General features: G+C 36.9%; 2 protein-coding genes across 2 annotated transcripts in view; both read right to left on the bottom strand.

Moving 5' to 3' along the window:
* The window catches only part of LOC130047875 (uncharacterized), a 33,943-nt gene extending 30,197 nt beyond the window's left edge, over nt 1–3,746 (bottom strand). The window contains exons 1-2 of the mRNA XM_056143518.1: nt 3,628–3,746; nt 3,454–3,541 (exon numbers count right to left, since the gene is read on the bottom strand). Of these exons, the coding sequence (XP_055999493.1) occupies nt 3,454–3,541; nt 3,628–3,669 (130 nt within the window). The 5' untranslated portion in view covers nt 3,670–3,746. The remainder of the gene's footprint in view (nt 1–3,453; nt 3,542–3,627) is intronic.
* Nucleotides 1–15,751, bottom strand: part of LOC125663541 (uncharacterized) — a 110,344-nt gene that overhangs the window by 82,156 nt on the left and 12,437 nt on the right. The window contains exons 3-6 of the mRNA XM_056143533.1: nt 15,053–15,174; nt 14,689–14,833; nt 14,012–14,131; nt 13,733–13,906 (exon numbers count right to left, since the gene is read on the bottom strand). Of these exons, the coding sequence (XP_055999508.1) occupies nt 13,733–13,906; nt 14,012–14,131; nt 14,689–14,833; nt 15,053–15,174 (561 nt within the window). The remainder of the gene's footprint in view (nt 1–13,732; nt 13,907–14,011; nt 14,132–14,688; nt 14,834–15,052; nt 15,175–15,751) is intronic.

The raw sequence follows: 15,751 nt of genomic DNA, 5'->3' as shown, positions 1-15,751 counted from the left end.
ATCTGCAAATTCTACCTGAAACTTGGCCAAATTCAAGGCGCACCCCCTCCCCCTTATATTAAGAATTGCTACTTATTCTGTCATTCATCTTTCATTTATTGCAAAGTAAAAAAAAAAAATCAATGAATTCACTTGGGAAAAATAACGATAAACAAAAAGAAAGATTTTGGGGCGAGATCAAAAGTTCAATGTCTGACAAAAAACTAAATTCACATATTTTTTTACCGACACCCCCCCCCCCCCCCCCATAAATTAAATATGATGACTGTTGAAACTAATCGATTAACAAGTAAGGTCAAACTAGTATAAATAACACTCTGTATACCCTTTCCACTGTTTATTCACAAAAGAAAGTGTACATTAAAACTATTTTAAAATGTTCATTAAAATGTGATATTATCATGTAGTTTTTACCAGACACTTGTTTTTTCTCTCTTTTCACTAATATCTAATTGATGTCGGATGACAGAATCCTACGAAAGTTTTCATCCCCCTCCCCTAAGCTAACTATTTGAATTTAGATCTTTATCCGACATCGCCCCTTGAATATATACTTCATTTTGCCAATCATTTAATTTAAAATCAATAAAGTGTTAGATTTCATGTCCATTACTGACTTCATTTGTTTTAGTAAATTTTTATGTAGTATGATTTTTTAAGGTTGCGTAATCTGTGCGTCCGAGTTTTGAAAGGCACGGTTTTGACTAGGGTCTCTTTATCAACACTACAAATGACCAAATTGAAAATGTACACACATTTACTCTCTCGTTTAGAATAAGAATGTTGTTGTGTCAATCTCGCAGAAAAATACATATACATATGTTTTTAAAAAAATATTTTCCCCATTTTCTTTTATACTTTGTTTGATATACATAACTTATGCATACCACGAAATTCATGATGTAAGTTGTGTTGGATTTTTAATCTCCACCCCCTACCCCCTCTTTCTGATGCTACTTTAAAATAAAATGGTCATTTTCCTGACGATCAGTAATATTCATAACCCTGTAGATTTATAATAAAATGAAATAATCAAATAAAGAAATAAAACCAAACATGAATAATTCCTCTACAATACCGCGTTAGATATTCCCGTCAGTAAACAATGGAGCTGCGTTGCAGTGGTGTATCCCCTAACCTATCTCTTTGCTACTGTTGGAACTATCAAATAAATCTGGCAAATCGCTCATTTTATCACGTTTTTTCTTACAACCCAAGATATTAAAAAAAACTTTTCACTGTATCAACGATAAAACGCAGTAAAACAAATGCGCATTGAAAGTGCGTTAAAGTGCGTGATTGTGGGGCAAAGGTATATGCGTTAAATTCGTGATTGTGGGGCAAAGGTATATGCGTTAGAGTGCTTGATTGTGGGGAAGGGGGTTAATCACAGATTTCGACAGAAATTCAAAGGATCTGGATTGATGGAGGATATGATGGGTCAAGTTAACGTTAAGCTCTTAGTCAGGTTTTTGGAAAGAAACAACGGCATGTTCATCGTTGGGACTTGCGGTTGTAGCCATGCAGAAGACGATTCGAGACAGTAGGACAGATATAGACGAAGTACAGGTAGGTTGCTTCTTTTATTTACCTTCAGTGCGTGTAAGAGAAAATAAAAACGAACTGACGGAGTTTTTGTTCATTTGAAAGATTTTTGCTGTAGGATTTTTATGAAGACTTGCATCAATACCCTGACATAAATATAATTTTTCGAGCCTTGAAACCAGCCTCGCTTATGATCATGTCGAGTCATAGGCATGATGGCAGTTGCCAGGAAACAACACGTTGACTTATCATCATAAAGTAAATAGGTTTATAACTCTGCCTACATTTTTTCGCTTTCAATATCATTGAACTTGCCATGCAGAAGTTGCAATTTAGGCCTAGTTGCAGATGGTATTTAAAACCTTTTGAAATGAAACAATTGAACGGCATGTCTTAGTGTTTCTGTTTTATAAATTGATGAAATGCTTGTTTGTATAAATATCCTGCTGTGTTTGTTTCTGTTATGATGTCATTGTAGTGGCGAATCCAGGGTTTATGAAAGGTTGTCTGTGAAAGGCAAGTATTAGCCAAAATACTCAGCCAATTTGTGTGCCAATCTGGACTTTTATTCACACTATTTCCATTACATGTATTTGAATTTGTAACAAAAGGAGGGAGTCTAAATCCCTCACTGCATTGCATAAGCAAGAAGCCAGGTGAAAGTACGGGAACTGGCTTTTGAAGCGGTGATTGTATTGATACGCAAGGAAAGACTGATCACTTGATCAATTTCATGCATGTTACACGAAATTGAATCTCAATTTCATTAGTATTATCATACATTGTATAAGGAAGTGCATTCGCAAATGTAAATATGTTGATGTATTGAGACATATCAGTGTCATATGAATTCATTTTCAGTTATGTCGTCAATTGCCACAATTTTGTATGGAAGGCGGGACGGGAGTTTCCGATCTTTGGTGGGCAATATCATTGTTGATATCATAGAATGGTTTAAACGTTTTTGTAATTCATATATATCTTGATTATTATTAGCTGTATTTACAAATACACATTATCTGTCCTTCACTGTTCGATATCTTCACCTTTCATTCACATTAATAAATGGAAATTTTCAACATCTGCATGAAAGGTCAAGATAACCAATAGTAATTAATCTCATAGACTTTATTATTCAATATGCAATGTATTGAGAAAAATATTTACATTTCCAATGTTTTCGCTTCGATATCGTTACAATTTGCAATAATAGCCTTTCCCTCATATATTTGTGAAACATGATAATATAACAACAGATTCCGACAGAAATAAAAGTAGAAATCAATTCAAGATTCTAAAAATATATTTATGATCCTTAGCTCAAAAGCACTAGCCAAGTGGACTGCACTCGTTTTTTACTCAAAGCAGGCAAAACAGAACAAGTTTGAGAATAGAAAATGTCATTTATTTAGTAAATGATGAAAAGTATATACAGTACAGGGGGGGGGGGGGGGGGGGGGGGGGGGGGGGGGGGGGGGGGGGGGGGGGGGGGGGGCGTGAAATGTCGCAGTTCATACCCTCGTGAAATTATAAACTTCTTACATATATGTAATGTATGCAAACATTTTAAAAAGGAAATCGTACAAGAAGAAAACAGTATTGTATCATTTGACATAACACAGATTAGCATATACTAGTACTTCCTTATTGTGAACATTCTTGATAATGACACTACAGATTACAAAATAAATCACAGTCATACGAAATTGTAAATGCTTATAATGTATGTCTTAACGTCTCCAGACAAACTGACCCAGAACCTTGGGCATGACCTATTTACCACCATCATAACCTTGTTTTTATCTCTTTTAGGTTAATAATCAACTAATTCCTTGATTTGGCATTGTCATTATATGAAAATATTAGATAATTTAAAATATTTTTACAATTGGTAAAAAGGAAGCAAACCATGTAAAACTGCAAGCGACAGCCATAACACAAGACTCCACCCATCTTTATTCGTATTCATTCTTTTTCTATCTTCTTCGGGGACACACTTTAGATACAAACGAAATTTATTTAATTCTCGTTATATTTTATAATCAAGCGACAAAATATATTTGTTTAACAAATCTTACTTACAGTATTACATCTGTGTGGTCGTTGATAATCTGAAATCACCATCAATTAAAATCATAACCGTAAAATTTTGTCAATTTAAATAACTTCCTTCTTTGTTACAGAGGACCCTTGTTTACAATGAAGTTTAAATTCTTAAGTTGAAATTATAAACCACAAAATACATTAACGAATTTTTAAAGGCCAGCACATGGCTATATAAAGATTTGCACGTTTAAAAGAAAATGTGCGGGTGTTTGTTACGGTCCATTTCTTATGAATATAACTTTTGCAAATAGCTATCATACAAATACTGGTAAGTGCATAAGATTTTTGCGATTTAATCCAATAATTTGTAATTGTTTACGAAAAGTATATAAAAAATAAACAATCATTTTACAACTTTCATAGGATATGGAATGGGACGGTCATATGACTAAATCAGTTTTAAGATGTGGTTATTAATTACTTATAAAATAATACGCCAGTTTCGAGATGAGAGCTCTTCTGTGTAGGGGACACATTTAGTGGAACTTTAATTGTTTGAGTGGGACAGAGTTTACCTACAGTCAGTGACGAAGACGATAAAATGTATGAAAAGCGGATTATCTTTAAATATGTAATTGTAGGAAACACAAAATACTATTGAAATATTTTTGTTTATTAACGTAGAATAAAATTAATGCCATATTTACAACTCATAACCTATATATGATACGTACGAGGATGATACAGTAAGAATTTCATGTAATAAATTACTCCCTGACTACTTATAATTTACTTAGTTTGTGTATCAGTTGAATTTGGTTGATAAAACTGCGTATGAGAAACTTACTGAACCCATTCACTTATGCAGTGATGAATGTGTGGTCATCCCCGTATATAAACAAGTTGTTTCACACCTTACTGTATATGTACGAGAGTTCTTAACAGGGAAATAACTGGGACGTATCTCGAAGCCGGCGTTTTTAGAGATAACTTATTAATAAAAGAATTGGCTTTATGGCCATGACCTGACCTAGGGTATGTTAAATTTACCTAGAGAAGCAATTGTGCTAAAATAAACTTAATATACAGCACAACCAGCCGCAAGACATCTGACCTACTACCTGAATTGAATAGTGACCTTAACCTAATATCTGAATAGACCAGTAGGTGTGTCGAAGCTTAACTGGCTGCCCTGTAATCCCTCATAGGCTGCTTAGCAGCTGCAATGACAAGAGTGATACAAATTTAATATTTATTAATTGGATCAGAAACAGGATGCAAATTTACATATATGGTGGAAAGGGTCGCATGCAAACTTTTTGTGGGGAACTGGGGAGGCGGCCAGTGTGCCAGTTTGACTACCAAAGTAGGGGCAACACAGGGGGCCCTATGTGGACATAGGTGCCCGAACCTGAACGAGTCCCCACGTTCTAAGGGAGGTAAAGATCTCTGTGCATCTCACCGGTCTCCTGCGTGCTACCTGGTTTAATTAGCAAGTGCGGAGCAAGCTTGTAGACCCTCCTACCGTTATCGCAACATGCACCAGCCTGGAGCATCTCCTCCCTTAGTAGGAGGTGGATGTGGCCCCAGCTATGAACTAGCTGAGAGCCCCACGGATTAAACTTTAGCAACTTATGCAAGAAATTAGTATTTGCTATGAATATCCACTGACCCTTGACCTAGTTTAATGGTCGTCTGGAGGTTACACGTGAAATACCTGCCCCCTGCTTTAGTAGTAGGTGGGAGGAGAGCCGGTTTTGGCGCAGAATTAGTGATCAACTACCCTAACGCAATCCCCAGTCCGCCACAGACATTGGAACAATGTCCCTCACAAAAATTGATATTTGTATCTTTGTTTCCTTTTTTCTTCATGCATACTTGAAATTGGAGGCACTTAAACAGTGAGGTGGGCGACGTTCACCCTCGTCATCGCCCAGGGCCCGCAGGCGCGAGGGGAGAGCATTTATCTCTACGCTCCCCTCTCCGAACCCCCTGTGCACTCTCAAGCAATGGTTACTAAGACCAAGTTATCACCAAATTGACACATTTCGGTAATCACTCTCAACTTGAAGATTAACTGCATTTCCTGTAATTTTCGTGGGAATATTCAAAACTTTCAGGATTTCCGACCAGTAATTAGATTGAATTCTGAAGTTGATCATTGCAAAAAGTGTAACCTCGAAGGTAATAAATTAACAACAAGGTCATCTCAATTCTGCGGGGTGGGCGACGTGCACTCTCGTCCGTCACCCAGGCCCCCTGGAGGCACAATGGGAGAGCGTTTATCTCTATGCTACCCCCTTCGAACCCCCTTGCGTACTTTCAAGCAATGGTGACTTAACCAAGAGGTCACTGGTATCACCAAATTGACACATTTTGATAGTGATTATGAAAGTTGTAAATTATTTGAATTTCCTGGATTTTTCAAGGGAATAGTTAAAACTTCAGGATTCCTGACCAAAATTAGACTGAATTCTGAAATGACCATTTCAAAATGTGTAATCTCAAAGGCGACGTAAGATTAACAACAAAGTGGTCGCAGTTCAGGCGGACTATAAGACTTGTCATCTCTGAATAACTCCTATGATGGAAAGCAAAAATTGGACAAAATTTCCAAACACCAATTTAGCAAACCATCTCCCAGCCCTACTGGAGGAAAATTACGCCCCATAACTGAAACTGGTATACCTCTAAAGGATTTCGATTGATTCTGAAGAGTTTCAGCAGAAAATTCTAGAATAATTTTGAAGTCTGAATTCCGTCAAAAAAGATCTAACTACAAGTCCCAAATACTTCCGTAAAAACTAAGGTAATGATAGCAGAATGGCACATTGCTAAATACCATTTTCGACGATTCCTAAGATAAAACAATAAACTGTAATGGATCAAACTTTTTCGACCGGAAATTCCTCATAAATTCGTCAAACTAATCCAAATGTTCCAGAACCAGTGAGAATTAACCCAAACTCAGCTAAGAATTAAAATTAAGACCGATTACTCGAGCCAAAATACGAAAATTACCCAGCCCATTAACACCCCTAAACCTCTACCCTCAAAGCCACGCCTCCTCGGAAAAAGTTGGATAACAAAACATGACACTTCCTGACGTGGTATCTCGACTGCTGGAACCATACAAACTCCAATAAATGCCTATTGAATGAATTATGGAAAGAGAAATTCAACGCCGAATACATCTGAGACAAAACCAGTCAATTACTTACATGAAAATGGAATGAAGTGTGATTGACTTAAACTTAACCAAACAATAACTTTTGGTTAGGCTTGACATTGAGAATAAACAACAACGAACCGATCAACAATCTGCAAGTCCGAACTTAAATTGAGATTGTGGACAATTATCGGAAACAAAAACTGCAATTAAATGCAACTAATGATATGGAACTAGGGTATCTGTGCTATGGAAATTCCTAAATATCAAAAGAACGACAAGGTGAGAATATACTGCGACTCGTACGCTGTGATGCTGGTTCTAGCACAAACCTGAAAAGTGTATACGAAATAGCATATAGCGCTCCACGTCACGTACGTTGTCGGAATCATCTGTAAACTACATAAAATAAAAAGAGGCAAATGGCTGAAATAGCAAGAATACCACGTAATTGCATAGGGATGTTAATAATAGATAAGTACTATGAAGTTAATAACTCTGCATAAATTGACCGGTGAGGTCCTTGGTACCTAAAATTGTGATCGTGCGTAATAAAAACCCGTGAACCCCTGAAACCGTGAATAGCAATGCCTACCCTGAAACTTGGGCCCAATAATGCCTAGCAAGTAAACCTAGCGAGATAATGTCGTGGTTGGCCACATTGCAAATTGAACCTCGTGGTAGGTTGAGGTCCGAGCCCCTGGTCTATGCAGTGCCGACATGGCACAATCAGGTATACCTGAACGTTATCCAGGTTCATCTGTGTATGACATGTAATTGAATAAATACAAGTAACGCGACATAATGAACTGATTACAGAATGGGACGAATTAAGAGTAAGCAAGCCTTGGAATTTGTAGCATGATCTGACTATCTGGTGCCCTTTGCTTGACCGACTCGCTAGCCATGCCTATGACAGATCATGAAACCTACGTTAACCAAGTACCTTGAATCATGAATGGCATTTTGGCCAAATAGATACAATCAAAATTGTGCCATAGGTTTGCCAATGGGATACATAATAATAGAGCACCGGCAATGGTATATTAGGTGGTGTAGGACATGACCAGGATATGAATTTACATATGGCGGCTGCCATAGGATACATACAGAAACTAAGTATGGTATCGCCCTATGGGCTATGTTGTGCGAGTGCTTTACGACAGCCGGTAGAATTTGAGCTAAGTGAATATTAAGGAATATCAAATAAATGTAGCGACTCACCATGTTGACCTTGAGAAGGGATGGTAGCCTTTGTCAGAGAGTAGACGACAATCGCGGGCTGAATAGGTACCTCCTGTCTTCAGGGGAGGGGGAGGACCAGCGTTGTCGTGCTTCACTGCCTGGCTGGTATGCCGTCCTTGTATCGAGCTCCAGTCCCGTGGAGATCCCGGTTAGAAAGGTCCGTGTGTGGTGGCACGATAAAAATCGCTCCCCGCAAAGCGGCCGAGCACAGGCCAAAATTTGGAAACTCATCGCCGACAGTGGTGACGATTCTATTCAGGTTGACCTTGAGAAAGGCGAGTAGCGTTCGCCCGGGATTAAATCTCCATCACCGGCTGAATGGGTACCTCCAGCATTTAAAAGAGGAGGGGGGGGGGGGGGGTGATCATAACGTTGCCGTGGTTCACTGCCTTGCCCTCCTAGTCTCGGACTCAAGTTCCGTAGGAATCCAGGATAGAAAGGTCCACAGCACCCATCGCAGTTGTAACAGGTCGTCAAATTAAACCGCGGGTCCGAGTCACAGGTGGCACGATAAAAATCGCTGAGGCTGAGGCTCCCCGCTAAGTGGCCGAAAACAACGCCTAACTCAGGCCAAAGTTTAGCAACCCATCGCCGACAGTGGTGACGATTCGATTGTTGGAAGATATGTTTTATTGTATTGCTTATAGGAATTAGATAGGTCACAGTTCGTTATCTTCACCATGGACAAAACAAATCAAAAACCAATCGATCGGTATTGCTTCTATCTGTCCCCCCTTTTTTTTGGCTTCATCCTGTTGCTGCACTGGTAAAGGATTGTTTGGCTGCGTATACGATTGCACGATGTTAATAAATTAGCTCGATGGCAATGGATTGTCATTAAGAAAAGCATTTTCCACAATGTGTTGAATCTAAGGTTTAAGCAGAATGAAAAGTTAACTCGTTCCCCGTCAGGCGGAATTGTAAGAGGCAAGATAGTTCGAACCAGGTTTATTTCGTAAACGGTACGAACTGTATTAGCCACTCTTAATTAATTGTGGACTATTTGATATGTATCAAATAATCTTGATTATTTTAAGAGATGGCACTAGCAATCTGCCCTATTTCATGATGATCGAAGTGGTGACCCAGTGATTTTGTGATCATTCAATTTGTAGTTGAGTTTTGTTTCCTCACTGAGAACTTCGGTCATCATTCATTTTTATGGATTGACTGGCTGGGAAGAGTTGTACTTCATCTCTGAGCTACTGATATTATCTTGTACGATAAACATTGGCCGTATATTTTTCATGATCGATGTACATTCTTCGAACTAGCGTTCATGGCCTTTGACCTCCCATAAACTTGATTGAAGCGATAATCTTTTGGTATTTCCTTTTAAAAATACCCAACACGCTTGTGTTTGCAATTACACGCATTACACATTGCATTCAATCTCATAATTTTTTTTTTATAGCAAAGTGCTTTAGCTAAAAAAAGCATAATTATTGTGTTGATACGCTACGTGTACCCCACTCATACAACCGGCAAGAATAAGCTTTCAAATACATGTATATAATTTAAGTTCAAAGCTATAGGCTTATGTGCAATAATTTGGAGAAATGTTTTGTCCAAACTAAGGTACATGTATTTGTGTCAACGAATAGACAATATGGTTTAATCTGTTTAGACAATACTGAATGACATGTTTGCAAATCTCTTGTGGTTAAAAAGTTTTATCCCCAAATCCTTTTTACCGTTAATTTATCAAATTACTTATTCAATTTTTACTATTTTGGGGCTGCAATCCCCTTTCTATAGTTGGCAAAAGTACTATCTGAGGTTGCACCTTCACTGGAATGGCTTTGGATAAGACCATATCAGCACATCTACTGTATAAATACAAAATGACCCCCGTTCGAAACATAAATTGATAAATAAACATCAGTTACATATTTACATTTGTCTCGATGAATTCCGTTATTTAGTTAGGTAGGTCACATGGTTAACGCATAATATTCTCGATCTGTAGATCGGGAGTTCGAGTCCTAAAGCTTTCATATTTTCCCCTGTGGCGTTTTACTAAAACAGCTCGTTTTCACTAAATAAGGTAAAATTCAAACTTTTCAGTTTTAAAATATCATTCTGTTTGACATTCAATTTTCATTCAATGGAATATGTTCATGTTATACCACCAGTTAAATGCCAAAATCTTTTAATTATAGGGTGCCTACATATTTATCATATGATAAAAAGTATAAGACAAACACGCAAATCTCTTATTAGACAAAATAAAAAAGATATCATCTATTCGTTTGTAGAGGAGATGGAAGGAATTAAATAGTAATGTATTTTAACTGGATTCTATTAGAATTTTGCTTTAATTCCATATTTGGTGATCCAAACTTTGCCAAACATTACCTCTTAAAACACAAAATGCTTTCAATCACATTTCACTTTTAACACATCTAATATGCAAATCAGTGGGGCGAATGAATACAAGATACCGTACCAATAATGAAATACAAATTTTATTAAAAAAAATCCTACAAACAGAAATACGTTGCAGGATCCAGTAAATGTTCTGTCAAGCCTCCATCTTTCTCCTCTATCAAGTTGATATACAATAGAAACTTCACACGTATAGTGCTACAATGATATAAATCAAATATTGATGTACAAACACTCCAATGGACATTTAGTAAATCTGAAATAAAAAAACTTTTTTCAATCTCAATAGCATAAACATATATGCCCTTTCAATGTTTTGCACTATCGTTACTCATGATGAATTAAAGATTAGGCTTTATGACATCATAAATAGCTGTCTCGTCAATAAGAATGGAACTAAAAATATTCATATCTACGAATGACTCCATTTATGTGACCTCGATATAGAGCTCTCGGCGGGTATGGACGGTCAAGAGGGGATGCTTAATCCTCCTTGGCACCTGTCCCTACTCTGGTATGTCCAAGGGTAAGAGTTTGTCCCACTCTTAAGTTTGTATTCTTTCGATCCCTTTAAAATCAGCATTTCACAATTTCTATGTTCATGATATGATTTGCAGATACAACTTGTCTTTAGTTCGAATACTGTCTGAGGGTTCTCATGCCAATTATTAGGCCGTTCTTCATACCCAGAATTTAAACACGAAATACTTTTGTTACTTGATCAAGATAAAAGGTTTACGACAGATATCCCCAGTCAACAGGAGGTGTTTACTTCCCCTAAGCATCTGATCTTTCGTATTTCCAATGATCCGGGTTCGTCTTGTTCTCAATTTGTATTTTTTCTGATTGGATTTATGAAATTGATCAGTGCTAGTCATCTTCACTTGTTCATACCAATTGACACAAACTTTTTTGTCCACATGATTTGCTAATTGAAATCAATTTGTCATGTTGATATTCAAATTTTGGAAACAGCGTATATTTGTTATAGATAAAAAACACCATCAAACATTGTGACTTTTGCTAAACTTTATTGAATGTTTTGTGTAAAGATCGCAAATGTGTTCTTAAATTCTTTAGATAGACCCTACAATGTAGCAGGAAAAAGAAAACAATAGAACTTTCAAAACATATTATATTAGGTATTTCAATTGAGTTCAATATTAGCTGTGGCTTTTGTATATATTTTCACAAACTCGTATACATGTACAAAAATTCTCCTTGCTGAAAAATAAACATGACATTCTATGAACCACTTTATGACCATGTATGTTACTCCTAGTGCCACCATGTTCATGAACGTCGCAGATGAGAGACAAACTATACTATCAGTCAGAACATCACATGTTGGTCTTGGGATTAGGTTCATGTACGATATCAACTGATATTTAAGGTAGAAAGACTAAAGCAATGAAAAAGGGTTCGAGGGTTATGAATCTACATGTAACTAAATTACAATGTCTGCGTTATAGGGTTTATTGCTTATGAGTAGTCACTATTTGTCGGTTTCAAAACTGTTTTAAAAGTTTGTTCGTAACGAGTTGAAAACACAACATGATGGCAGCTATCATCTAGGTTGTCGTCATTCATTCTAAGACTGAGATCGTATTCACGCTCTTTAACAGTCGACGTTTGGTCATACGTGTTCTCCTCCTCATTTTTCATTACTTTGTGATTCTGTAGATGATCGTAGGTCCCTTCTCTGAAGTTGGTTTGCATGTACGCATTAGAAGATTTGTCTTTTTCACTATTCATTCACTTCCGCCTGAGGTGCAAGAATAAAATAATTCATATTCGTCGAACGATTGTCATTTATATCAGCATAGTGGGGTTCTACTATTCTTGAAGAGTGGGTTTCTCCGTTTCCTTTGGTTAAGTTTTGTTTCTTCCTCCTATGGAAAATACAAATAAATGGTACTGTGAAAGGTGAAGATAACGAACAGTGATCAATCCCAAACTTGGCACAACACATCCTTGGGTGAAGGGAATTCAAGTTTATTCAATGAAAGTCCATGTCCCTTCAAATGGGAGATAATAACACAAATGCAAAAATAGGGTGGGGTCATTTAAAAATCTTCTCAAGAACCACCGAGCCAGATAATCTGCAATTTACAAAAATCATGACCCCCCCCCCCCCGGGTATGTGTGGGCCACAATAGGGGATCAAAGTTATACATGTAAGGTGAAAATAACGAACAGTGATCAATCTCATAACTCCTACAAGCAATACAAAATAGATAGTTGGGCAAACACGGACCCTGGACACACCAGAGGTGGGATCAGGTGTCTAGGAGGAGTATGCATCCCCTGTTTACCGGTCACACCCGCCGTGAGCCATACATCCTGATCAGGTATACGGAGTTATCCGCAGCCAATGTAAACCGTTGAATCACTTTTGTGGTTACTGTAGTCAGGATGTGATCAATCTCATAACTCCTATATGGAATACAAAATAGAGAGCTGGGGAAACACGGACCCCTGGATATATAACAGAGGTGGGATCAGGTGCCTAGGAGGAGTAAACATTCCCTGTCGACCGGTCACACCCACCGTGAGTCCTATATCTTGATCAGGTAAACGGAGTTATCCGTGGTCAAAATCAATGTGTCAAGAACGGCCTAACAATCGGTATGAAACATGTCAGAGAGCTGTATTATGTAAAATTTCTTGTCTTAAAGTGCTAGTAAACTAACTGGATTCTTCGATTATGTGCGTAAAATAAACTAAGGGACTACAGATTTAAAAGATTTTATTGATTAGATAATATACAGTAAGTAAAACGGCAGGATTAGTGGATGTTGTTTTGTTGTGTTTGTTTTTTCATCCTATTCGAGAATTTTTCACTCATGTAATACAGGCAACACCAACGCCGCTATATGCTGTCAGACGTTTCTATCAAATTTAGGCATTTGTTACAATATGGCAGACATCTGTGCTGTAGAAGCACCACTTTCATTTCATCAAGATTATATTAAGGCTTGTTTCTTACATCCTTGCAACAAGGTACACATATGGCAAGTTGTCTGTGTAAAGCAGCGTGACATCAAATTATGTTATGTATTCATACACCTTATTCATTGAAAATTCCCTTCGATGAAAACAATCGAATGCAAGGTGAAGATAACGAACAGTGATCAATCTCACAACTCCTACAAGCAATACAAAATAGATAGTTGGGCAAACACGGACCCCTGGACACACCAGAGGTGGGAATTCTAATGATTCCACAGTAAGCAATCTGTCAGAATGGAGAGCAAATGGCACAAGACGTCATCTTGAATTCATTGAATATACATACAACTACTATAGTATCTCTCTCTTGAAATAAAGAAGTTGTACCTCTATCACTTCCCATGTATAGCTCGTTTGCGATACCAAGCCAGAAGGAACCATTTAATACACTGCTTAACGCCTGACATGTAGATCTAGCGTCACTCAACGAAACGTTCCCTTCTAGATACGAGGGCTTACATTTCTGCATTGATGCAATCCAACTTTGTTGTGTATATGTATCTATGTATGAAGAATTATATTTATAAACTTAATAGAACATATTGAATACTGTATATCAACAGAGACTGAGATGTTCGTGTGTACGCTGAATTTAAATAGGCTTACCAGTTGTCTGACATGCCGCCTGATATGACAATGAACAGTTTTCTTGAAATGTAAATGCTACATTCATTCCACATTGAATGGAGACACATCTGTCTGCTGGAGTTACTTGCCCGTTAAAAACTGAGAAATTAAAAAACAAACAAACGAAAACTCGTCAATTATTCAAAATTGTTTAGTAATTAATGAATGAAGATACCCTCTATTTACAGGAAATTTCGGAGAACAATCGCATGTTGCACACTTGTGATTCATAATTTTTGTTTTTGTAAGTTAATATCGTTGGTTTTGTTAGTTTTTACGTTGTTTGGCGTCCTATTTGAGAATTGCTGAGTCATGTAGAGACGTCACCAGCTCTTTGTGAAGTGGCACAGTTTTACCTATGGATGGACCTTACGGACGTGGTAGCGAGGATTTGTCATCGCGCATAAATATAACATTTCATGGGACCACCAATTTCATGGTAATATTCACGTTCATAAAACTTTAACACTGTATACACGTCTACGAATGTATGACGGCATATTGCATGGAAACATACATGTTTAAAAGTGTAATTCCAATAATATTATGATTTTTGGAGAATATAATTGGAATATATTCTTATCACTTTTATGTTTTAATACAAGGTATATATCAATGTATGTAAATAAGAGCTCGTGTTACTCTGACACTCCTACCTGATTTATATAAGGTAAATGTTTTACTCCCTCCACATTCTCCAAAGCGTTCTCTCTGTGTAGATTTCGGGCATGCTTTATCACAGTCAACTGATGATACCGGAGCGACTGAAGGCTTCTTTGGAAAACATCTACATGTGTTTAACTGATGAAAAAATGGTGAGAGCATCAAATCATTCCATGTGTGTTAGAGCAAAATTAAGATTAGATTGTCTTGAAATAATGATGCAAAACCTCGTAGAATAATTAAAAAGTTTTTCCCCTAATTCAACTTTGCATGAAAGTATTCATATTTATTTTAATCATGCATGTACATGTTTATTTTAAGTAACTGGAAACTGGATTACCGGGACATATTTCTTACTTGGATGCCAAATATCTCTGAGTCTACTTTGGAACATAGCTCCTGACAAAGTCCTGCTGATGGGTGACGCATATTATAATCCGTCACTTCTCTTTGCTCCTTACCAGTATACTCGAAACACCCTTTCAAAATTTAGAACATTTTTGTAGTCCATAAAACTTGCGTGGAATCCAATGCAATCTCAATTATTATAACAGTCATATCAACATGCAGTTGGTTATCTCTCCATTTTAATAATGATATAAAATACTATTTCAAGAAATCAGTTTTCTCTCTTTTTTTGGCAGTGCTAAACAGAAAATACTGTAAGTGGTTTTAATTTCGCGGTGCTTAAAGTTCGCGGGTTTTCATATTGTTTTAATTGCAGTGGTTTTATTTTCGCGAAATTAAAATTCTATGACAAACATAGGCAAACTCTTTTATAATAATGTGAGGTTACATTTGTGTCAGTGGCAAATCCAAGTTGTCTCTGCAAGAAAAGGTTATTACAAAACAATTTGAATCAAATGATTAAATAATTGATGTTAGACAATTTGATGACAATTGAATTGATTGAACAATGGAATGATTATCTTAATCATAAATGTATACTGGTAACATATTACGAAATAAGTATGTGCAAATAAAATGTTAATATTGCAAACGTATTGTGTCACACTTGCAAAGTGATTGCGGTTGTTTTAATTTCACGTAAAAATC

Source organism: Ostrea edulis, chromosome 7 (genome assembly GCF_947568905.1).
Source record: "Ostrea edulis chromosome 7, xbOstEdul1.1, whole genome shotgun sequence".
NCBI lineage: Eukaryota > Metazoa > Mollusca > Bivalvia > Ostreida > Ostreidae > Ostrea > Ostrea edulis.
The sequence above is the reverse complement of the archived record's forward strand: the minus strand, read 5'-3'. Positions and strand labels throughout refer to the sequence as shown.